At 38.1% G+C, this 25,684-nt stretch overlaps 1 protein-coding gene across 8 annotated transcripts in view; it reads right to left on the minus strand.

The window, feature by feature from the left end:
* ADGRG6 (adhesion G protein-coupled receptor G6) overlaps positions 1-25,684 on the minus strand; it is a 138,844-nt gene that overhangs the window by 18,673 nt on the left and 94,487 nt on the right. For all 8 annotated transcript variants that reach the window (XM_024739404.1, XM_024739401.1, XM_024739403.1 and 5 more), the window contains 12 exons: positions 23,388-23,499; positions 22,030-22,094; positions 21,228-21,438; positions 19,758-19,929; positions 18,266-18,406; positions 15,886-16,005; positions 14,193-14,238; positions 12,585-12,691; positions 7,839-7,966; positions 6,641-6,909; positions 5,364-5,460; positions 2,960-3,243 (listed from right to left, as the gene is read on the minus strand). In XM_024739404.1, the coding sequence (XP_024595172.1) occupies positions 2,960-3,243; positions 5,364-5,460; positions 6,641-6,909; positions 7,839-7,966; positions 12,585-12,691; positions 14,193-14,238; positions 15,886-16,005; positions 18,266-18,406; positions 19,758-19,929; positions 21,228-21,438; positions 22,030-22,094; positions 23,388-23,499 (1,752 nt within the window). The remainder of the gene's footprint in view (positions 1-2,959; positions 3,244-5,363; positions 5,461-6,640; positions 6,910-7,838; positions 7,967-12,584; positions 12,692-14,192; positions 14,239-15,885; positions 16,006-18,265; positions 18,407-19,757; positions 19,930-21,227; positions 21,439-22,029; positions 22,095-23,387; positions 23,500-25,684) is intronic.

Here is a 25,684-nt window from a genome sequence, read left to right on the forward strand (position 1 = left end):
TGGATTAACCTTAGTCTCTCCTACTACAATATAAGCTCCATGAGACAAAGGGATCAGGTCATGTTTTTTTGCTGGAATAAAGAATACTAGAAAGAAGTCGACACAACGTAGTTCGCCTAAGTTCAACATGCATTCACCGAATTGTTTCTTTAAACTGTCTAAATTCTACATGCTTCTCTTAATAAAGCATATACCTTTAACAACCAAGTCTCTCATGGAAGGTTCTGAAAATGATGCAAATAAAAACCATTAAATGGCTTTCCATAGTGTCCTCTGAAGCTTCTGTACAAGGCTGGCCAGTAAGGAATTGTTAGACTCATGTGCTCTGTATCACTGTCTTTTAATTTACATTTCCTTTTTAGGAGGTGTTTTTGATATCATTGGATGGGCAGAAATCTGCTCTGAATTTATATCATTTAAAATCAGCCTTAAAAGTCAGTGATTTATGAAGAACACTCACTCTATGATGGTTTACAACATTTTTCCCTCCTGAGAGAAGACCTACGCTGGGAAAAATAAAACACCCCGATTCTCATTAATGGAAACAGAGCTGAACAGACAACTGTAACAGTTGAAGGTTGCTGAAGCTGCCAGGAAATTCTAAAAGCAAAAACAAGGTTGGGCTGGCAGATTAATGTGCCTTTCATATACAATCCTGAAATATAAAACCATGGAATTTTCTAATGTTAATGGACATTTTTGTCAATATTTGTCTAGGCGCTTTTATGTTGTGTATGATAGAAGAGATTAAAAAGAGGAAAACTCACTTTACAAAGGTGGATCCCAGTGCAGAGGTATTCATATGCTACCTCTTCAGTTTCCAACTTCTGGAGGTGTACTTGAGGCTTATTATTTTATTCACTAAAGATAATGAGCCTACATAGTTCCTCTGTTATGGGAGAATGAGTCGGCATAAAATTTGCTCAACTAATCAATGCATATTTATGCTGGAGGAGTCGCTGATTGAATTCAGGCCATCCCCAAAGCCCCTCCCTTCTTCATCCACCAATCCAGTTACTGATTTAACAAATAATTATTGAGCACCTTCTAAGTGACAGGTTTTTCTACAGCAGCTCATGAGCTAGTGGGAAACGTAGGAGGAGAAGCAAAACAGATATGTATGATACAGAGCAGTAAACACTCTCCTGCAGGTAAATACAGACTTTTCTTAGAACACACCTGTTGGGAGCTCCTACCTAGGCATCTCTCCTGGTGAGAAGCACAAACCTGATTTCCACACTTTCCATCCCAGCTCAGATTTGTTCAACTTTAGTCAGCTCTTCCTTCCCTAGACACCTTCAAGTGTGTGACCAGTAGCTTCAGGTAAGCCAGTAATACTGCCCTGTTCAAAAAGATTCCAAACTTTGTCACCTCATTCCTACTGGAGTGTGGGCTTCATGGTGCTTCCAACATTAAGGAGTTTCATCAACAACACAGGGTATATCCAATGTCTTATAGAATGTTATTGAATTTTCAAAAAACTACTTTATGTTCACTTAAGCTTAAAAGTTAAATTCATCCTAAAAGGGAACACTCCTACACTGTTGGTGGGAATGTAAGTTGGTGCAGCCACTATGGAAAACAGTATGGAGGTTCCTCAGAAAAGAATAAATAAAATTATTTATTTTATAATAATTAAAATAAATAAATAAAATTATTTATTTTATGAAAATAAAATTACCATATGATCCAGCAGTGCCACTCCTGGGCATATACCCAGACAAAACTATAATTCAAAAAGATACATGCACTCCTATGTTCACAGCAGCACTATTCACAATAGCCAAGACGTGGAAACAACCTAAATGTCTATCAACAGAGGAATGGATAAAGAAGATGTGGCACATATACACAATGGAATACTACTCAGCCATAAAAAAGAACAAAATAATGCCATTTTTAGCAACACGAATGCAACTAGAGATTATCATACTATGTGAAGTAAGTCAGAAAGAGACAGACAAAAACCATATGATATCACCTATACGTGGAATTTAAAACACGACACAAATGAACCTATCTACAAAACAGAAACTGACTCACAGACATAGGGATCAGACTTTTGGTTGCCAAAGGGGAGAGTGGGGAGGGAGAGGGATGGACTGGGAATTTGGGGGTGGCAGATGCAAACTATTACATTTAGAATGGATAAATAACAAGGTCCTACTGTATATCCAATCTCTTGGATAAATCATAATGGAAAAGAATATTAAAAAAAAGAATGTCTGTATGTGGATAACTGAGTCACTTTGCTGTGCAGCAGAGATAGGCACAACATTGTAAATCAATTATACTTCAATAAAAGAAGTTTTTTTTAAAGCCAAATTCATCCTACAGTACACTAGGGTAAGTGTTACGGAATCTGAAGCATGACAGTAAGCTCCTTGAAGGAAGCCTTGTATTTCTAAACAGAGCAAGCCATTTGTTAGATTGTGGAATTGACTGCCATATCTTATGAAAAAATAAGCATTTCTGAACTAGATTGTTGGTATTTTTTCTGAAATCCAAGGAACCAAGGAATCAAAGTGAATTGCTCTGTCCCTGCACAGAGTCTAAAGATTCTTCTGGCCAAGAGCACTACACCCACATGGTTCCATGGAGAACACCAACACTCAGCAAAACTGTAAAGAAAGCAAACTTCATCTGTGCCTCTCTTTACACTTCCCATTGGGCACCTCCTTGCCTATATCCACTCATGCAACAACATATATTTATTGAGCACCTACTATATTCCAGGCGTAGTTCTAGGTGTTTGGTATATATATCACTGAAAACAAATAAACAAACTGACGTTCTACCTCTTCTTTCCTTTCAAGGCCTTTTTCACGAGTACCCACCCTGTGCTCAGCACTTGGGATAGGGACTTAGAAACTTAGCATGGCATCTGTCCAACAGTGAAGCTCTTTGCAAATATGGTAAAATTAGAAAGGGAAAATGGTGCGGTTACCATTTATCTTACCTTGTAAAGAATTGAAGATGGAGAAAAGGTACATGAAAGGGAGATTCAAAGGTCCCCAGGCAAAGAAAGCAAACCCCCACGTCATGCCCAGTAGAAACGTCAGGCTGACCACACTGCGCAGGTTCCTTAGAACCTCCTCGCGTAGCGTCCGGCTGCTCCTTTTGCCATTCCTCCCGCAGATCTGCACCATCACCACAATGAACATGGCGACATTCAGGAAAAACATGAGTCCAAAATACCCGGCACAGGTCACATAAAATATGACAGGATCTTTAATCCAACAGCTTAAAGGAGAAGAGACAAGAAAGAACGAGATTTATCATCACGCCCTGTTTACCTAAGACTCCTCCTGGCTAAGTTTGGGCTTCTGCAGATTTCATAGCTGGGCCTTCCTCAAATGCCTTTAGAAAGTCACTTCATTTTCTTGGGCCTCAGTTTCTTCCTCAATGTTTACATAGATTTTTGGTTTTGTTTTTTGCTTTGTTTTGGATAGTCATCCTCTTAATACCTAGTTATTTAAGTCAACAGTTAAGAAAACAAGGTGGTCTCCTGAACTCTGACTTGGCATGAAGACACTCTGTTTGGCTCACCCCAAACCATGTCTACCCCATTTCTCTTATGCGCCTGCACTCCTGAGGGTGGGATACTTTCTCAGTCTCCGTTGTATTTAAAGGAGGGCCATGTGGACATGGTTCTACAAAATGATAATGGAAGCAGAGTCTGCTAAGGGATTTTTGACACCTATTCTTGACAGACTCAGCTGGCAAAGCCCTTATTCCTTCTTTCTGCTTCAAACATGAATGCAAGCTCTGCAGCTGTAGTCATCATCTTATATCGAGGAAAGAAAGGCCAAGAGAGCTGTAGAATTGCTGGCCCTAACATTTTCAGCCACAAAATTAATGCCAGTTGTTGCCTTCTTCCAAATCTTATCATGTCTTATCATGTGAGAAGAGTAAATCCTACTTATTTAAGACACACATAATTGTGGATTCCATTACTGCGGACAAAATAATTCCTATTAATATAATTGGTTTAGTTGAGGCAAGACCTTATTGTGGAACTCTGATATTCTTGTGCTGACACTTCTCATACACAATTAAAAGGCTTACATCAATCATAACATCCTTATGAGATCAGGAAGGATACACTTGATATTCAGAATGATATAGATTGGAAAATAGATGAAAGCAATTTTAAAGGGAACTAAGAGTAAAATTAAAATACTGCAATTTGTAGATGCCCCAGTGCCTAACTAATACTATGGAAGTTCTTAGGTACCAAAAAATATTAGAAGAATTATTTAAGACAATTAAATTAATCTTAAAATTCGAATGTAAGTAGTCATCATTTTGGTTGTGTCTTTCACCATGGAACACAACCTTCACAAAGGCAAAAGCTGTCTTGAACATCTTTGAGTCCTATAACCTGATTCCTGGCATATAGTAAATGCTCAATTAATGAAAGTTGTTGATGGCACAACAATTTAGTAAGTCGTACTTTAAAGTTCTATAAGAGTTGACTCACATACTTTTTAAGTTCCCTTATTTAGAACATATGTATTGACTTCTACTTTTAATATATCTTATTTTAAAGGTCCCCCAAATGACATTGCTTGTCCCTGGAGCTAATCTTTCTTTCCATATGGAAATTCCCCTAGAATCTGAAATTCCTGACCTAGATCCTTTATTTCCCACTAGTTCTCGTGGGGGCTTTGGACTGCTACTTTGGAAATATAAGTGGGAAGGCCAGGAGGAATGGAACAGGATTGGATACTGACTGGATATAAAATTTTTATCCATCCATGAAATGTGCACAGAAATGTGGCATCACAGTCTGGAGTAAGCTCTTTATTCATTCAATCAACAAATAATAATATTGAGTACCATGTACTACATAAAATACAAGAGAACTAATGGCCAAAACTGAAGAGTTTAAAAACCTTAGCTTCGGTGATCTCACAGCCTGAAGGGAATTTTCCAAATTATTCAAGATCCACTCTCTCCACTTCCACACAACACTCATATTGGCACTGAATCCTTCACTGTCCGATGCTGCTACTTAACTCTCTCGAAGATGTGTGTGGTTTAAGGAGGTGGGAGTATTACAGAATCTCCTCAGATAGAATAGGTCTTCTGTGTCTAGAAGATAGTATCTTACACTTCTTCTGAATTCCCCCAGATGAGAAAGCACAACATTAATATGGAAAAGCAGCTCACACAGTTCAGAGCATTCAACTGAATTCATCTGTGGTGTAGCAGAGACCTTGGCAAAGACATGCAAGTACACTTTAACCTTCCAAAATAGAAGCTCACTCACGATTGGGACGGAAACTCACACTAAACTTCAGCAAACAGAGGATATATACTCATCACAAATAAATTCCCAACAAGCTTTTATTACTTACAATTCATCACCTTGTTCTTTTCCATAACTCTCTTTTCCGTAAACTTCATTTTGGTTTCTGCTTGCTAGAACAATGGACACAACTAAGGCAGGCAGACCTGTTATAACAAGACCATGATAGAAACAACTTTTCTGAACATCTGTAGACTGCTTTATAAGACTGATAATGGCAAGGGGGGAAAAAAAGAAAGAAAACACTCCATATCATAGAATCAAATTTCTTAGAACAGGCAACTTGGTTACAAACAACAATAAAATCCCTTTTGTGGTGTGAAACATCCAACTTTAATTAGAAACAATCTAAACCTACTCTTAAATGACAGATATTTAAATATTCTGTTTGCTTCCTGGTACCCACTAGAGCACCAGGACCTGATTTATACTGCATGCTGCACCAGAAAATGTAGTTTCATTAATGACACCTGTCAGACTGCCTGAGTTCAGGTAAGAAGGTAACTACAGCTTCATTTTGCCCCTATCTATAGAAAGAAAAGTCTTTAGAAAAAGTTGGGGGGAAAACAATGGGGACATAAAGTCTTTATAGTCTTTTCTCTCCAGAGGACCAATGTAGTATTTCCATGTATATTTCAGTGGGGAAACACTACACCACCTGAATTCCCTGAAAGGTGCTTTCATTGCCTCCTAAGGTGGTACTAAACACCTTGGAAACATCTCATTTCTACATGGCTATCTGAAAAAGAGATTTGTGAGAAAGCTCGAAAATGCCTGGCCCAATACAAAACCCAGATAAAGGAGCCCAATTAGAAGACTGCAAACAGGCTAACACAGCTGTCCATGTGTGGCTGAGGAATCACGGTAAGAAGCTCAAAGCAAGAATTCTGTCAGTATTCTGGTTGCACACACAAAAATAACCTTCTTGCTCAGGTTTCCAAGACATGGGCATGTGTTTAGGGCGAGTAGAGTTAGGAGTCTGAGCTGGCCTTTCTATTTTGAAATATAATAGAAATGCACCACTGTCTGCCAGCTGCCTCTTCAGACTTGCGTGGGCTGGCTCTGGACACAGGAAATAAGGTGGTGGTGACTCAGGAGAGCAAGGGTTTTTTTCCCTTTCCTCCTGACTTTAGTGAGGAATGTTGAACAGTTTTTAAAAACACCGTTCTGAGGAAGCCCCTTCCTTAGGTTATGTATATCACATCCACATCATTCACAATTTTGAAGTTTCTTTTAGCAGTGCTATTCTTTCAAAGTAGGATTTTCCTATGAGAACCTAGTGATTTCCATGATGGAAAAAAAGAAAACAAAATTTAGGAGGCTTACCCCAGCCAATGATGCAGAATTTCAGTATGTATCGGCGAATGTAAGTGTTAAATACTTTAACCAGAGCAATGTACATATGAATCGCTTCTAGCCCCATCCACGTAAAGGTAGCTAGAAGGAAGAAATGCAGCAGGGCTGCAATGGCCGTGCAAAGTCCATCCACATGAAACGAGGTGATCCAGCCATCCAGGAGGAAGAGGAGATTCAGGAACAGCAGGGCTGTACTCAGGTTCATCAAGATTTTGGAGGGATAATCCCTTCGTAATTTTCTTATAAAGGAAAAAAGAAAGATATATGAGAATAATATTGTAAATAAATCTTTTAAGCACAGGCAGTAAATTTGTATCTTATACAGCTCTGCAATAGCCTAGGTAGTACCATCTTTATGACATGGTTCCACTAGGAGGAGGGCTAAAGATATGGAGTATTTAGCAAATTATAAAGACTTTTTTAAACACTAATTTTATTTCAAAACTGTTTCCAAAATTTCTACTTGGTTACAACATGTTGATTTTTTTTGTTTTGTTTTGTTTTGTTTTTGCGGTACGCGGGCCTCTCAGTGTTGTGGCCTCTCCCGTTGCAGAGAACAGGCTCCGGATGCGCAGGCTCAGTGCCCATGGCTCACGGGCCCAGCCGCTCCGCTGCATGTGGGATCTTCCTGGACCGGGGCACGAACCCGCGTCCCCTGCATCGGCAGGCGAACTCTCAACCACTGTGCCACCAGGTAAGCCCAGATTGATTTTTTTAATCCAGGAAAAATTTTAGATTTACAAAAAATGATATCTTTGTTGAAAAGCAATTTCCCTAAAATTTGTTGAAGTTTCTTGATTTTTAATAAGGTCAGGATCCTTTTTTAAAAAAAATTTCCTGTTTCAAAACCAATTTTGTAAGATTTGTGAAGCAAATGTTTTCATCTTTTACCATGTAAAAAGCATTTCACACAATTGTTATTTACTTAAATGCTAATCATCTCTAACAGGCTTAAATACATTTTCAATAGAAATATAGTAACTATAAATTAAGATTCTAAAGGTGGGAAATTCGTGATATATCTTATAAGAAATCTGAACATTAAAACTGAACCACTGTACGTGATTCAAAAAGTGTATATGTGTTTTTAAAAGCTGAGGCAATTCTCTTATTCACATTCTGGGACAGTTAGCTCTGGATTTGGCAGATAGAAAAAAAAAATACTTACTCAAAAGCAACATATGTCAGGAGGGTAGCTGCTGAAAAAATAGCAGATATTCCACACCCAATATTGGTCATGAAGGTGAGAACTTTAGTGTTTTTTGAATCCAACTGTGAGGCAGTTCCTTGAAGGTCCTACCAAAAACATGAGAAGCAGTTGTAAGAATCTCTCTTTTCATGAAAACGGTGTTTTGTTTTATTAGAAAGGTCACTGATGGCACTTAGAATCTCAGCTCAATCTTAGGGGCTAAAAACAACAGTGTAAATCAGGACGTGCGTACCCCGTTTTATTGTGCGCCCTTCACTGTACTTCGCAGATACTGCATTTCTTACAAACTGCAGGTTTGTGGCAACTCTGAGTCAAGCCATTTTTCTAACAGCGTCTGCTCACTTTGGGTCTCTGTGTCATACTCTGGTAATTTTCACAATATTTCAAACTTTTTATTATTATTATATTTGTTATGGTGACCCGTGATCAGTGACCTTTGATGTTACTGCTATGAGTCACTGAAGCTCAGACGATGGTTAGCATTTTTTAGAGCAATAAAAATTTTTTAATTAAGGTATCTACGTTGCTTTTTTAGAGATAATGCTATTGTACATTAACAGACTATAGCATAGTATAAACATAACTTTTATAGGCACTGGGAAACCCCAAAATTCGTGTGACTCATTTCCTCTCAATATTTGCTTCATTGCAGTGGTCTGGAACTGAACCCACAAAAAAATCTTTCAGATATGCCTGTACTGGAATTTCCGTTTGTTGCACCCCTGTGGATCACTCCATGAAACAAAAATGCAGCATTATTTGAGAGAGTTGCACATTTTTTTTTATCATTACCCTGTTACCCAAGCTCTTTGCACATCAGAATAACTAGAAGAGCAAAACCACTGGGGCCCTAACAAACTGGAGAAGAGGTCATTGTCATACATAATAAATGAGCAGACCCTTCCTATCGTTTGCAAGGCTAGGGACACACGTGAAAATGGAGGCCACCAAGCCTTTAGGTGGGCCCTGGGTTCTTTGATTGGTAGGGAGGGGCTCAGCTGAGACAGCCAGAGGCTGGTGCTGGTGTGTGGCTGCCCAGTCAGAGAATAGTGCTGAGGCCCTTACTGTGGTCATTTCAGAGCTAGGTATGTATCAGGTGGGGTGGTCTCTGTTTTTTTTTTTTTTTGGTTTTGTTTTTCATAAATGAGAAGCCACCAAGAGTTTGGGGGTCATAGTTTTTTGATACCTATAGACCTGAAAGGGTGCCACTTAAAAGTGTTAGGGGTTGTTGTGAGCTGAAAAAGTCAACATTTTCTAGCATGTGAATACGAAGCCTTAATTTTAATTTCACTGTGCAGAGGGAGGCAGACTTGCAAAGTCCAGGCCTGGTAGGAAAATCTTTCTTTTCTTCCTTAAATGTAGAATTGGGTTAGGGATAAATCTTGAATGAAGAACAGCCGCTCAAGCCTTGGTTGGAGGAGAAAGGCATCTCCATTATGCAGATGTTTGAGAACGGAGCCTTCTTGGAGAAGGGACATATTCCAAAAGGAATATCTGGTTTAAACTTTTAGGTCTTAAACTATGAAAAAAAATTTGTGTTTTAAGTTTTCATTCTATAATGTTAACTTTCTTTACTTTTCACCAAAATGTCAATAAAATCTGCTACTGAAACAAAGACCTCCAGGAAGTGGTATCTGTATGAGTGTACGTGTGTGAACTCATGAGATGGGGCTCAGTTCCAGGTTTGACTGAGGCAGGGAGGAGCTGGTAACAGGTTCCCTGTAACACCAAGAAATGCACAAAGTGATGGAATTCAGTGGGCGCAGAGACTCAGGTCAGAGAGGACCGTCCCTATCCTCCTCTCCCGGGAATCCCTGAAAACACTGGGAGGAAGTGGGACTCCCACAGCACACGGGATGGGGTTTGAGTCAGTGCCACTTGACTCACTGGTAGCTTTTACCCCGACCAACATTTCGGTTACTCCAGGATTTGACGAGGTCAGAGAAATATCTTGGGAACCTCCAAAGGACTTGTCATTACCTCTTGAAAAACCTACGGTTCCCATTTAGATGAGGCAGTATACTCGCAAGTCACAATTAAAGCCACAATTTAAAATGTAAATTGAAAAAAAAATGCTGTTCACGGTTATACATTTACACACAGTTCTCATGCTGTTTTATACTTTTAGAGAATGAAGAATATGAAAATATTGATTCCTCTGATTTAGCCAACATGAGAATGTACTAATGTTAAAAATATGAAAATCAGCTTCACTACAAATAAATGTAGCAGAGGATATGAAATTTTTCATACATTTGTAGGTTAGAAGATATAATTATAAATCTGGGGTATGTTTTTAAATTTCTCATATGGTGAATGTGTCATGGGGCAAGGTAGACTCTGGGAATATCTTACACAAGTGAATACAGAGTTTATACATCAAGAAAGACTCTTAACAAGGTTGTGGTGGTCTGGAAAAGCTGGAAGGATATAGGCACATCACCAGAAAAGATAAATTCTGGGAAGTTCTTCTTCCAGAAATTTAGAATCTTATAAAAGCAGCCACAGTGGAAAATGGAAAAATAGCACTGAAAAATGCACGTATCCATATACATGTAAAACTAATTATTTAATCAAATGACAACAGAAAGTAATATATAATTACAAATTCATAACAACAGTTAAACAATATTTGGAAAAACTAACCATTCAAAGTAACAGGAAGCCAAGCCTTGGTTACTTATAGGTCATCTCTGAATAGTGACTGTGTTACTGTTATCTATTTATCTAATATTAGACTTACGATACACACAATCATGCTCAAACACACATGCAGTTGAAATAATTCAATGAATTAAGCTAAAGCTTACATACCTGAAAGATTAATGATGCAAAACAAGCGTTTTATGAAAGAATGATGCTGTCACTTTTCAGAAAAAAGAGAATATGGAAGAAAACTGAGGGTTTTATTTTTAATTACTTAGGGAAAACATGCTATAGTTTAATTGTTCATTTTCATGGTCTGGCAGTAAATGAAAATATTTATATTTTGGGAAAGTTAAGCTGTTTTTTATGATTGTCCTCTTTTTTTTTTTTACTGTTTTTTTCCCCCAGCTTTATTGATATATAATTGGTAAAGAAACAATTGCACATAATTAATGTATACAATTTGGTGAGTTTGAACTTATGTATACACTTGTGTTAACATCATCACAGTCGAGGTAATAACTATATCCATCGCCTCCACAAGTTTCTTGCGTTCCTTTTTCATTTGCTTTTGTTTCTGAGGTAAGAACACTTAACGTGAAATCTACCCTCCTAACAAATTTTTAAGTCTACAATACCATATTATTAACTATTTTATATAGCAGATCTCTGGAACTTACTCCCCTTGTATAACTGTAAGTTTATATACTCATTAAACAACTCCCCATATATCCCTCCCCCCATCCCCTGGTAACCATCGTTCTATTGTCTACTTCTATACCTTTGACTATTTTAAATGCCTCAAATAAGAGGAATCACGCAGTATTTGTATGACTGTCCTCTTTTTAAATGACTTGGTCTTATCCCTCAGAGCTTTAAGTACTGGATTGTCAGGAAAATTACAACGTGCACGGTTGCTATATGACAATGGCCATTTACATAGGCCAGGTAGATCCATGAGCCAATCACTGCATCCCACAGTTCCTCGCTACCTCCTTCCAGTCCCACAGGAAGTAGCTGTAAGATTTAAGGGACGGGATAAACAAATCTTGATGTCTGTGATTCGAATTCGAAAAGCTTTATTGCCTCGGTACACATTACTCCCATCTCCAACTAAAAAATAAATTTGGTTTGATCCCGCTTATGGAAACTATACGGAAACAATGGCTCTGTTATGATCTGGAGGGTGTACTTCGCACCAGGAAGGTGTCTGCAGACACACAAGCATATCAGGTTATAAGGTAAAAGTGTAAGTCTGTGGATGCAGTCGCACAAGTTGCTGGTTGTAAGGTGGCTCTTGAAAATTTGGTGGGCTGAAAAAACATATCAACGCAATCTAATTTCTGCTTAAAACTGGAGAACAGGCTGGCTAATGAGATAAAACTAGGGCCAAGGGAAAGAAGGCAGGAAGAAAGAAAGGAAAGAATGATATGAAGGCCTAGTGGTGAATGAAACATAACACCCATCATCTCCATTGCAGGCTTGAAGCCTCTGTGCTATCCTAGTCACTAGTCTAGCCTAACAGGCTGTGATCTCTAGAGAGGGATTGCAGTCATTTGGGGGTAACAATTGGATCACCAAGCACAGTACCTGGTACAAAGTAACATTCAAACGTAAAAGTGATAACATATTATAAGAAAGACAATTTTTGATGAAATTTTTCATAGCACCCTTCCATGTTAGTAAAACCCGACATTTTCTTCCTCTTTAACTTTTCTGTCTCTCCCTCCCTCCCTCTCTCTCCATCTCCCTAACTCTGTTTCTCTCTTAATTCAAGGGTTTCATGGTGATTTTCTTGTTTCTGGGATTATTTATCATTACCGTTAAAGCCAAAGGAAAAAAAACAGTAAGATTCTTCTCTATACTTATCTTGCACTTTTTAAATATAGGACCTCTCTCAACAGATTCTTCATCAAGAATCAAGATTCAGGATACACATGAAAATTATCAGGAAAAAAATTTCCCCAAACACATAATCTAAAAAGGTGGACTCACAAAAAGAAATATGCCTTCCAAAATTATGTCATTTCAAAATGTGTTTAGATGTTCCTCCCCTACCATCAGAATCCCAAAGTGGGTCAGGTGGTTACACAGGCAGATCGTCTCACTGGCGTCTGAATCTTTGTGTGCGACACATCCTGAAGTGTTCCAAAATCCAGAACCTTCTGTAGGAGGAAGTCAACAAACAGTGTGAAAATAACAGCAGATCAGTTCCTTCTCTGTAATGGATGAGCTTTTTCCCTTGGGGAAATATGCCTCAGACTCTTCTGCTTTGCAGTTTATCTGTAAAATGGATACTATCTTGAAAGCTGCTAATACACAGAAGAATTTCGATTCCTGGGATCATAGAATGTTAGTGCTAGGTGGGCAGTCAGAGGTTAGGTGGTGGTTTTCAACTGTGTTCTACTGAAGTGCTTCAGGGGTCTGCGAAAAATTCAGTTTTTACATTTTAATACATGTTAATATTTCAACATGTATTTTACTTATTTAAGAATATTTATATAATAGATTATATGTAATATAAATATATATTTAACATAAACATATTAATATATGAATTGATATATAATTTATTTATTTAATATATTTTAAAGTCAACTTCCGTAAAAAGAATATCCCTTTTCAAATATGTTATATAGTAACAAAGTCTCTAGAGATCAGCACAATTTTTTACCCCCTTGGTCAATCTATATCTCTGTGAAGACGTGAGAACAAAGGAGGTCAGCTTCCTTGGAACATGCTATTATGTACAAAGCAGTCATTCACAGAGACAACTTACTATAAATGCCTTTAACACATCTTATCTGACTTTTACGGTATGCTATGGAATATGAACAACTCACATATTTGAAGGGTATTTTAAGACTACAAGGTGATATCATTTTTAACTATGTAGCTAGTAAATCAGGATCTTCTCAAAACTGTAACTGTAACTGTAACTGTTTGGTCTAGAAACCAAACAACAAGAAAAACTTTCCAGCTAAGACTGGAGTATCAAAAAAAGAGGTTTGGGACACTGGCGCTTGTTTGATTGGGCCACCATAATTCCACTGGGGAACCCCAAGGGAAGGTGACCCTTATAGGGTGGGTGGTTTTGCCACTTCCCTTCCCTTCACAGACATCTCCACACTTCACACCTAGTGATTACCCTTAATTCTGCCTTTCTCTCTTGACTGTCAAATGTCATTCTGGAGGCAGTTCAATTCTTTCAAGTAACATGTATCCATTATAACCAGTCCTATAGTTACAATTCTCTAATATGCTTTCCACCCATAATCTGTGGTCTGGAAGCTGGATTTTCAATTGCAGGCCTTGCGCACATTAAATACTCTCCTCAGAAGTGTCCTAGAAGAATGTGGTCAAATGTACGTTGACATCCATCTAAAAGTAGCAACAAAAATGTAAGCTATAGTTTATAAACAACTGCAACCAGAGGTGGTTTGTTTAAAAAAAAGTCAAGTCTGCCTATTTCTTCTTGCAATGAAGAAAAAGTTACAGAAATTAGAATTCGCTTCCCAAGCTACCTAAACTAAATTTTGCAGCTCAGTTGCCCTCACACTTACATTGTGACTCACTCTGATTTAGGATGGAATTTAAAAAAAAGGGAGTGTCTAACAATGTTGAAAATTCAGTTGTTATTAAGACAGCCAATATTTTAAAACGTACCGTTTTTGTTCAGATCCCAGAAGGCACAGATGGGATGAGGCACAGCCTATATTAACATAAGAACAAACATGTGAAATTGTGTTTCAAATAAATGAAAAATCATACAATTTGAACATGGGAAAAGAGTAAAAATGCTAAGGTTTTCACCAAGAAATAGGTCATAATTAGTCACGGCAATATGACCAAAGAACGGCAGGCAGTTTAGGGGCTTGCTCTCACAGACTTCAAGTGGAAATCAACTATAACTCCAGAGGAATCAGGTTACCGCTTACCTGCAGGTTACTAATTATGTCTCATCATAAAGTGCAATTCTCAGCATTTAGCAAGGCTCTTTACACTAAAATTTCACTTCATCTTCAAAACTCTCCTTTATGACTAGGTATATGCCCAAAAGAACTGAAAGCAGGGACTCAAACAGGTATTTGTACAACCATGCTCACAGCAGCGTTATTCACAATAGCCAAAAGGTGGAAACAGCCAAAGCACCCATCAATGAATGAATGGATAAACAAAATGTGTGTGTGTGTGTGTGTGAGTGTGTGTGTGTGTGTGTGTGTGTGTGAGCAGTGGAATATTACCCAGGCTTAAAAAGGAAGGAAATTCTGACACATGCTATAATATGGATGGAGCTTGAAAATACCAAGTGAAATAAGCCCATCACAAAAGGACAAATACTGTATGATTCCACTTATATGAGATACCAGAGTAGTCAAATTCATGGAGACAGTAGAATGGCAGTTTCCAGGGGTTGCGGGAGGGGCGATGGGAGTTGTTGTTTCATGGGGACATAGTTTCAGTTGGGGAAGATGAATAGGTTCTGGAGATGGATGTAGTGATGGTTGCAGAACAACGTGAATGTATTTAATTCCACAGAACTATACACTTAAAAATGGTTAAAATAGTAAATTTTATGTTATGTATATTTTACCACAATAAAAAATTTTTTATAGATGAAGGAGCTGAAACAAAGGAGGCCAAAGGGTAGAACAGGGAAGTCTCAGAGGTTTCGTGACAAAGCAGGGCTAATTCTTAGAGGACTTCAGTTCCAAGCCTTAGTCCTTATCAGCCAGCTCACTTCCCGCCTCCCTTCCTGCCTGCCTAATGGTCAAATCATGACTGGGACCCTCTATAAATCAGGGGAAAACTGTGGTTGGGCCATTTAAGACAATAAGAACCCCACATAATTTTATCAAATAAACAGATGACAGCAAGGGTAATGAAGCAAAAAAAAAAAAGGCACAACATTTGCCAAGATTTTAGACAACTGCTAAACTCCCCAAAAATGTCAACTCTCTTCTGTTTCTCCCATTTCCCTTCTGCTTTCCTAGTTTCAGTATTCTCTGACTTTAAAAAGACAACCAAAACCTTTAACGACACAACTGTGCATCTACATCTAAGTTAGCTGAGGTAATTATACGTTGTTTCTCTAAAGGTGTGACTCTTTCCTTCACTCTTACTCTCTTTCAGATGACTGAATCCTAGACAAGACTAACTCCCCCATCCCACCCCTGCCCTGCCGCCACTGTTCACCAGGACATTACGGCACTACCTGACTAGCTGGTCTCGCCTTTGTGGAAAACTGCCCCCTGCAAAAAAAGTACTAGTTACTTCTAATCATATATTTTAAAAAAGGCCCCACAATTCTATCAAACAGTCTGCCTCTGTTCCATGGCTATTTGTAGCTTTTCCTTACCTGAGTCCTTGTATGTTTGATTTTAATTCGAACAGGATCCTTCAGATCCTGGATAGTAATGTTTCCAATACTGCATGCCATCACATAACTCACTAAGGTGCCTTTCTTGGTTCCTACATCCTTTTAAAGAAAAAAAAATTGTGTATTAGTCAGAAGTACACACTTTAATTTTATTTTGGTGCTCCAAAATAAGCAATCTGTCAGCACTTTTTACACTTAAGATCTTCAGTTATAGAACATCCTGTTTATAAGATCAAATTGCTAACTTTCCTGAAAGAGCTCTGCTATTTCCCTTACTATAATAAATACATTGAGGGAACAGTATGAACCAATGCTTTAAGGCGATGTTCATAAAACTTCATTCTTCACTGTTGTGGCTGATGCCAGCCAGTTAAAATCTGAAACAATGCAAACCCACAAATAATACATACTCACAAAAGCTATGAAATCATTTCCCTAGCCTAAAAAATAAATGAAGTTGTTTTCCTTTAGAGAAGTACCAAGGAAATATGGTGTGAAAAATAAAAATCAATTCATCTTTCATGTCCATGACAACAATCTGAGTGTTTACTAACGTAAACCTAGATGTAATTCTACCGGAGTAAAGCCCCACCAGAACTTTTACCATCTCTGGCTGCACACTTGCCGGCATCTGTAGCTTCCACTTCAAAGATAAGATGTCAGGAAATCAAATTAGCGAATCTGTGCTGCGAAATGACTGGGACCAGTAGACTGTTTCTCCAGCAAGACCATCACCACTTTCTCCTTCCCTTTGTGTTTCCTGTTGAGCCTCCTGAATTTCTCTACCACAGCTTATAAATCAGCTGTTTTGGAATAATACAGGATTCCTTAAATGCTACCTAGCTCTCAGAATCCAGAATATAGCTTTTTATTACATTTGTGTGGTCTCTCTCAATAAAGTGGCTACGGCTTGGGGATACCCAGCCTTTCCTTTAAAAATACTCTTATGCTGTTCCCTGTGTGAGGGGAGTACCATAGAACCCTTACATTTTTTTCACTCTGCCATAAATTTACTTTAAAAACCAAACATATGTTTCCTAATAATGTCGCTGATTGAGAGATGCCAAAGGAGAAAGAAATGATCGCGTGAGAAGATGAGACTCAAAATGAAACTGTGACAGATTCTTACAAAGCTAAGACTTCTCCCAACTCCTCCGGCTGGGCTCCACCTCTCCTCTCAATGGCCCCCTCCCCCCCATTCACATCATCTAACACCTACTACATTTTTCGTATTATTATTATTATTATTTTGGCTGCATTGTACAGCATGCAGGATCTTAGTTCCCCAACCAAGGAAACCTCTGCCCCCTGCAGTGGAAGCGCAGAGTCTTAACCACTGGACTGCCAGGGAAGTCCTCTTGCATTATTTTTAAAGGCGACGTTGTTATAAGCCTCAGATAACTTTAACAAATGCAGTTTTACGTGTTTGTAGCTATTAAATCCTTCAGAGCAATTGCATGTAATTACATTCTTAATCTGCTCAAAATTTTTATATAGCTTGTTCTTAAATCATTTGCTGATAACATTTTAAAATTTTTGAGTTAATGACTGTAAATGATTCCACGGTCCTCCTTTTACGTCCCTGTAGCCTCCTTTGCCATTCCTCTAAACATGACATATGGCACAAGTCTTCTAAAAACATTTCTACTGGCTTTGAAACTTGCAGTTCTCTCTTACATAAGTCACACTGTTTGATATACACAGGTATCTTCAGTTTAATAGGTAACTTTTATTGAAAGGGCTCGGTGAAACTGATCAGAACGGGTTGTACTTTCAAAGGCAACCAGAGGTCACCAGTGTTTGCTGGCAGGGGACTTTCTAGTATCTGGAAATGATGCCAATAAAAATGATAATATGTGCTTAGCACAATGCCACCCTACTCAGGGGATGTGGGAAGGCCAAAGGTCATTTGAAATACTAATGGGAAAACTGATTAAAGCCAAGAATGCTGCTCATTATGTAAACAGTGCTTCCTGCTGAATTAAAAAAAAAAAAAATCTTTCCTCTGGCACACAATTTCTTTAACTCTGAAGATCTAAATTGCTGGAGAGCATAAAATACTTAACAAAAGAAATAATAAATAATAACTTCTCCACAAATTCCATTTCTAATTGTATCATGCAAGTCTTAATCTGATTTATTTAAAAACCTTAAATGAACACATCCTATTAATAAGCATATAATTATCTAAAATAAAATATTTAAACAGTTATGTTAAAATTTTTCAGTTTTGAAAATACAGTAGATTAATTTTTCTATACCCCTTGATATATTTTCAAGAAATCTGAACTTTTATCTTTCCTTTTGAGCAATGACACTCAATTTACGATTGAAAAATAATAATGTAATGAACTCTTACCTGGAAAAGTCCAGTTTTATTGAAGAAAGTAAACTGTGCTCTTTTAACTAATACAGAATCTTCTTCACTCAGGTTCTCAAGCAAGTTTGGAGGCAAAATTACAGAAGCCAATGGATCCATTTGTCCACTCTCAAAATCCATCTGTCGTACACACAGAGTATGTCAGTTGAGTAATCATATTTAAATTGCAGGAATAACTTTACTCCACAGGACAGTAACTGCCAGCATCCACTTGGCCAGGACCAGGGTTCCCCTTTACCTCCGCCGCAGTCACTTCCCTCAAGGCTGAATCCCTTACAGACAAAGGCCTGGATCTCATTCACATTTTGCAAATGGGGCAAAACGGGATATGCACTGACATTAACTAAACACAAACTGAGAGATCTATAAATCAGTTGCCATTTTCAAGTATAAGAATTAGATTTACACTCAATAGATTTTAAGCTTTTCTCAAAACACACTACCAGAAAAATAACTACCAGGAAAAAAAAAAAAAGACGAGTTAATTTGTTTGCTGAGAATGAGTATCTTTGCATAGAGGAAGCAGCTGAAGTTTTCTGAACATTCTTGGGTACCATTTTTACTGAACCCACAGATCAGGCCAAAGAATGTTTTCCTGCAAATGGACTTGAAATGAGACGGAGGCTGACCACATTTTCACTCTTCAAATGTGAAATAGAATTACCCAAAAGAGCCTTTGGTCCAAAGTAGAAAAATAAGTTCTTCCTTATATTCAGATTTAAAAAAATATTCTATCTTGGTTTATCTCCACAGTTAACAAGCGTTAAATGCCACTTATGTGTTCTCCCATGTCAAGGGTGATGCTTCAATCATTTCATTTGCCCACGTGGTTAACACTGTCTAGCACACAGTAGGAACTTGAAAATTATTTGCTGAAGCATCACTTGAACAGGTCAGGGAGGATCTCCATTAATCTGGCCCCAGATTTCGTGTTCAGCCTGCTTATCACTTGCCATTCCTCGCCTTCTATACCATTGGTTCTCTAAGTACGATCCTCATACCAGCAGTACCAGCAATATCCGGGAGCTTGTTAAAAGTGCAAATTTTGGAGATCCACTCAGATCTACTAAATTAGAATCTCTGGGGATGGGATCCAGCAATCTGTTTTGATAAGTCCTCCAGGTGATTATAATGTAGTTTGAGAACCACTGGCAAAGAGAATATACCATGCATCTTCCCACCTTTGTGTCCTTAATAAACGCCTTCTGATTGAACAACTCCACATACCCCACTCTCAGTAGGGTGGCACTCACTCATAATTTAATGCTTAGTTCCACTATCACCTCCTGCAGAGGGTAAACTGAAAGTATACCTCCTCGCCGCATCCACACGTCTTATGGTTACTACTGCTGTTAGCCAAACTTCGGACTAGCCTTCCACCCCGGAACTAAGATGTCGTTGCAGTAGCAACTAGCAGATGATCAGAGATTTTAATCCGTCGGATTAATTAAAGAAACCACTGGCTTATTACCTGGAAATATGATTCATTATTGCTTGGAAGACCAATGCTAAAATTTGAAATTTCATTGGTCCCTGGGGACACAGATGATACTCCAAGAGCCAGATTCCGAGTTGTGATATTCACATGCCATGTGCTATGTAGGTCTATCTTGAAGGCCAATTCATCAATTGTTTTTAAAGCTCTAAAGAAATGACAAATAATACCACTGGTAAGTGACACATTTTAGGTACTTGCACACAGGTGATTTCCTGCAGGACAAAATACAAACCCAATAAAATTGTCCTTACATTTTTTCATCTTAACATGAATACCCACAACATTCCCCCAAACCACAATAACATCAGTTAAAACACTGAATCGTGGTGATAAATTCATCCTTAAGAGAAATACATGCTTTAAGGAAAAGCAACAATTAAGTCATCCTAAACAAATATTCTGTTTTTCATCTGTTTTAGCCTTTCTTTCCTCATATGAAAAATACCCTTCCTACTTCATAACTGAGTGAAAATCAAAGGAGGTACCATGATAAAAGTATTTTTTGAATTGCAAGGCCCTGTAAAAAAAGTTTGTAATTGTTATGTGCAATAAGGTAAGTTAGGGAATACATTTTAACAAAGATAAAATTTTCATCAAAGAAATTTGGTTGAATGGAAGGAAACAGAAAAAAATTAAATATCTTAATACTAACACGCTAACTGAAATAATTGGATACAAACTGAATTGTGTAAAAATAGGTATATTTCACCCTGCCCTAGGCATTTTCATTTCAGAAGAATAACAGTCACAGAGGTGTGGCAGTTTTGTGTCACAGTCTGTAGGATAGTGACCTACAGCGACCAAGTTACGCCTAAAACATGCGAGCTGACTGCTAACTGTCTCCTTTACAAGCAAAAAGAAGTGTCATAAATTTATATATATATATAATAGTTTATATTTTGAATTAACACCAGTTAACATTTTTCAGATGTAAAAATGTTTCAGATGTAAAATGAAATACCAGTTACGTCTTTTTTTTTTTTGCGGTACGCGGGCCTCTCACTGTTGTGGCCTCTCCCATTGCGGAGCACAGGCTCTGGATGCGCAGGCTCAGCGGCCATGGCTCACAGGCCCAGCCGCTCCGCGGCATGTGGGATCTTCCCAGACTGGGGCACGAACCCGTGTCCCCTGCATTGGCAGATGGACTCTCAACCACTGCACCACCAGGGAAGCCCCCAATTATGTCTTTCTGGGACTATTATCTATCCAGATCGACAATCCCAATCAATTTGTAAATTATTTTCTCAGAAAAAAAAAAACCAAAATCAAAAACAGAACTTTGAAGTTTATTCTGTGAATGATCTTGGGAAATATCAATGGATCTTCTAGAGATTTAAATTATGAAAGCGGGGCACCAAGCATTCAGATCTGTGAGAAATTGTATAACAACATGTGTATCCAATAAATTTTACTCTCCAGAAGAAAACAAACAAACAAACTTACTCAGAAGAAGACTCAAGCAAGTCTCTGTCTGGACTGGTTAAGATATTAGAAAAGATATTCATTAAAGTTGAGCCAAGCGTTATATCAATGTTTTCTTCTTTATTTACAATCCTTTTGACCTGTTCTACGATGCTGGTGATATTGGCTGAGTTTAATGTCTGCCCATCACCAGTTAAATTTAAAATCTGATTGGCAACTTCATTTGCTTCACCTAGAAAATGGCAGAAGAACAACATAGAGTTTTACCTGTGTATTATGAGCATTTCCAGGAATCCAAAACATTGTATGGTATTTCACTTCATAGTAAAGTAGCAAATCAGGTTTCCTGTGTGTACCCCTTACCACAATATGAACAGGACAACAGTATTCCTTTATACTCAGAAACTAATTTCTCTCTTTAGTAAGACACAAATTGTGCTTTTAAGCAACTTAGGTAAATAACTTGGAGGGACCAATATTCACAAATGGTTCTAAGAGAGATACCCCCAGAATCACTAAATAAGTATATATTTGCTGCTTAAAAAGAATACAGAGCTATAAAACATTGATACAAATTTTAATTTATATATTCTCTTCTCCAAAATTTTATTATGATTTTTAATCTCCTACAGAATGAATAGAACAGAAAGTCACAATGAGGCAAAACAGTATTTTCTATCTTGAGTGAAGCAATCATTTGCTTAGCTTTTAATATTACAGTGGTATCACAGAACAGAAGAACATGTTTGAAGAGGATGAAAACTGTGAAGCTCGAGGTCATCTCATTTTGCCTTTGAGAAATGAAGACAAATCTCTCACTTACTTGAGCAATTGGAGATATCAGGAGGACCCCAGTAAGCTAGAGATGTGTTGGCAGGGTCATGATGACTATAAAACAAACAAAAATGGTATTTTAAATATTTGGCATAAATGACACTATAGCTGACAAAATTACTTAATAATAAGCTTTAGAATTTCCCTTAACATCTAGGTAAGTTCCATTTGAAGATAAGACTATAATACATTGACATAAAGCTCATATTAAAAGTTCTTATTGGAAAAAAAATCAGGTGCATGCATCAGGGAAACAAAATACTAGCAATAGCCTATTGTAACCTAGGCTACATCAGGTTACTAAGGTTAAAGGCATAGTTGGTAACGTGGATCAAGTACTGCTTTAAGAGCTTTCCAGATAAAATCTCACTTTGATTTCATTTAACTCTGTAAAGCAGATTATAATCCACATTTTAGAGATGAAGAAATAGACTTAGCTAAATCAAGGAATTTTCCAAGGTCTCACAGCCAGGAAGAGGTAGAGCTAGAATTCAAATCCATGTCCGCAAGGCTCTGAAGCCCCTTTCTTTCCTCTCCACCACGTTTCAAACCAAGCAGTGGGGGCAAAGTATTTCTATGTGGGCAGTTTCAGTGTATGAATTTCCCTGCAAGAAAACTCTAACTGAAGGAGGGTGGAAGGTGAGGAACTAGATCTGACTTGTTATTCGGTGAATCCTCTGCAGTCAACCTGTCTGAGGTTTCCGTTCAATATTTAGGAAAAATCCACACTCTAACAGTCTCCACTAGCAGACTGCCCTAATCTGGATCTTGTCTTTATTCTTACTGTCTCTTTCCCCTTCCAACAATAACCACTCCAAAAACTTAAAAAGACTCAGAATGTCAGATGTATGTTATGAGGCTGTGAGTTTGTTCATCCACACATAAGGTGCTTTGCTCTAGAACCACCCTCTGGTTTCCAAATTGCTCTGTCTTTCTTTGGAGAAGCCTAAATTAGCATGTTTCTTGGAGAGAGAAAAAAAAGGCTTTTCTTGGTAACCTACCTGTCGTGTCTTTACCTCACATGGATTTCACATACACGACAGAGATTCCCGTCCTTCTTTCCAATTAATACACACTGCACGGGAACTACGGTGCAACACCTGTAACCCTGGGAAGGTAGGTTACATGGAATTTGCTGGCAAGAGTCAGAGACTTCCCAGGTGGCACAGTAGATAAGACTCCACACTCCCAATGCATGAGGCCCAGTTTCGATCCCTGATCAGGGAACTAGATCCCACATGCATGCCGCAACTAAGGAGCCCACCTGCTGCAACTAAGACAAGGCACAACCAAATAAATAAATAAACTAAATAAATATTAAAAAAAAAAAAAAAAAGGAAGTATTACCATGTCCGTGAAGCATAGAAGCCCGGCTTCCCTGGACAGGGAGCATTGTATACAGAAGGTTGGATGGCTGGCCATTTATAGCCTTTGGGGTCCTCATCATCATGACATATACCTATGTGAAAATACGAGAAATATTAACCTATTTTTTGAAATTAGAGGTGCAAGATGAGAACAAGACAACAATGTTGGTAATTAGGTATTTATTCCATGCAATATCAAAATACTAGGTTTTTATGTTCAGAATTTGTAAAAGTTTAGAAGTTATGAAAAATAAATGTTAACTACATTTCATATTTTAAATTACATGTTACAAAACTATCAAATAAAAAACACACTTATGCAAGTATAAACATGAAACTTATAATATCATTCTAATGTAAATCATTAGTAGATAAAATTAGTAAAACAGAGATTTATTAAAAAAAAAAAACTACATAAAATGAAAACTGTCCTGAAAAATTCAAAATGTAATTTAATCTTTTTCAAAGGGGAAAGCCTATAAAATAGTGCCTCAATAGTGTTGTCATTGAGTTGCCAGCATATTTTATGGAAACATTTTCTAGCTGCTCTGAAAGCATATTTCACTTGGAAGTTTGCTGGGGGAATGACAAGAAGACACCTGTAGGCCACACATCGTACACACATGCCTTCATCTTCAAATCATCCCACCTGTTGTTTGAAAACTCTCCAGGCGAGTTTTATGACATAAACCACTCAGATTTTACACTTAAAAAGTATCAAAATAAAAGCACTATATCAACAGCAACAACAAAATCTCATATTTCAGTACTGAATAATAGTAAGTTACACTAAGACTACTGGGAACCAGTATTGTAGCCACCAACTGAACATTTAAATAACTTTCCCATTTATATTCTGAGTTTTTTTTCCAATTGGTGGAAATTTTTCTTTATAGACCCACTTGCAGAAGAACAATAAAGTATAGAATTTAAATTAAGTGGTATAAATTACTTGTCTAAGTAATTCCTCAGCCTCTGAGGACAGAGATAAGGTTGGTCCTCATGAGGCTCCTTTGCCACGTACAAACTACCAGTCGTCAAGCTCCTTCTCTGTGGAGGCCCTTATGTGTGAAAGGGCAGCGTTTGTACTCTGCTCATCCCCAAGAAGCTCTGTTTATTAAATAAGCAAGCATTTTCCCACAGAGGCTCAGAAACTGCTGTTGTTGATGACGATAATGATGATTTGCATTCTTTAACCTCAATGAGCTCCTTATACATCCATCCCTCAGTATCCTCGAGCGACTGGTTCCAGGAAACACACCCTCCAACACACAAACACACACAAGACAGCAAAATCTGAGGAAGCTCATGTCCCTTGTGTAAAATGGTGTAATATTTGCAATAACCTATGCACATCCTCCAGTATACTTTAAATCATTGCTAGATTACTTATAATAACAAATACTGTGTAAAAGCTATGTAAATAGCTTTAAATATAATGTATATTTCAAGTTATGATTTCTGGAACTTTCTGAATTTTTTCCCCCAAATATTTTTTTTGTGTGTGTGTGTGGTACTCAGGCTTCTCACTGTTGTGGCCTCTCCCGTTGCAGAGCATAGGCTCCGGACGCGCAGGCTCAGCGGGCATGGCTCATGGGCCTAACCGCTCCACGGCATGTGGGATCTTCCCGGACCAGGGCACGAACCCGTGTCCCCTGCATCGGCAGGCGGACTCTCAACCACTGCACCACCAGGGAAGCCCCCCCCCACAAATATTTTTGATCCAAGGTTGGTTGAATCTACAGATGCAGAACCCGTGGAAATGGGGGGCTGACTGTAACTGTGTATGTTGACACATTAGAGATGGGTGGTTTCTCACAGAAGCAAAGATGCCTGCTTCTTTATTACATTGTGATTCTGGCCTCAGCCATAATTCTGCTCTTAGAGGCTGAGGAATAGCTGCTTCCCCCACTTCAACCTCCTGCATGTGTGTATAAGGAAATGTGTCAAAGTTTCCCTTTCTTTTGAGCTCTACTAATATACCTAATCAACTGTCATCATAACGATAGAATGATAACGTTATTTTTTGTTATCCATATTTTGATCATTTACTTTTCTAAAATACACCCATCAAGCCTCATTTGTTTATTTATTCAGGTATTTAAGGGTTGGGGGATATGCTGGTTGCTGGGGGGAGGTAGGAAGTGAGGGTGTTAGAAAAATAAGATGTGTTCTCAAGCCAGGGGAAATTCCTGTTTAAAGAAAATGTATGAAGCTGTGGACAGCTTGAAGTGGAGTCTCCAAGACAGCGATATCTATTCGTACATGATGATGTCA

Source organism: Neophocaena asiaeorientalis, unplaced genomic scaffold (genome assembly GCF_003031525.2).
Source record: "Neophocaena asiaeorientalis asiaeorientalis breed wild unplaced genomic scaffold, Neophocaena_asiaeorientalis_V1.1 scaffold162, whole genome shotgun sequence".
Classification (NCBI taxonomy): domain Eukaryota; kingdom Metazoa; phylum Chordata; class Mammalia; order Artiodactyla; family Phocoenidae; genus Neophocaena; species Neophocaena asiaeorientalis.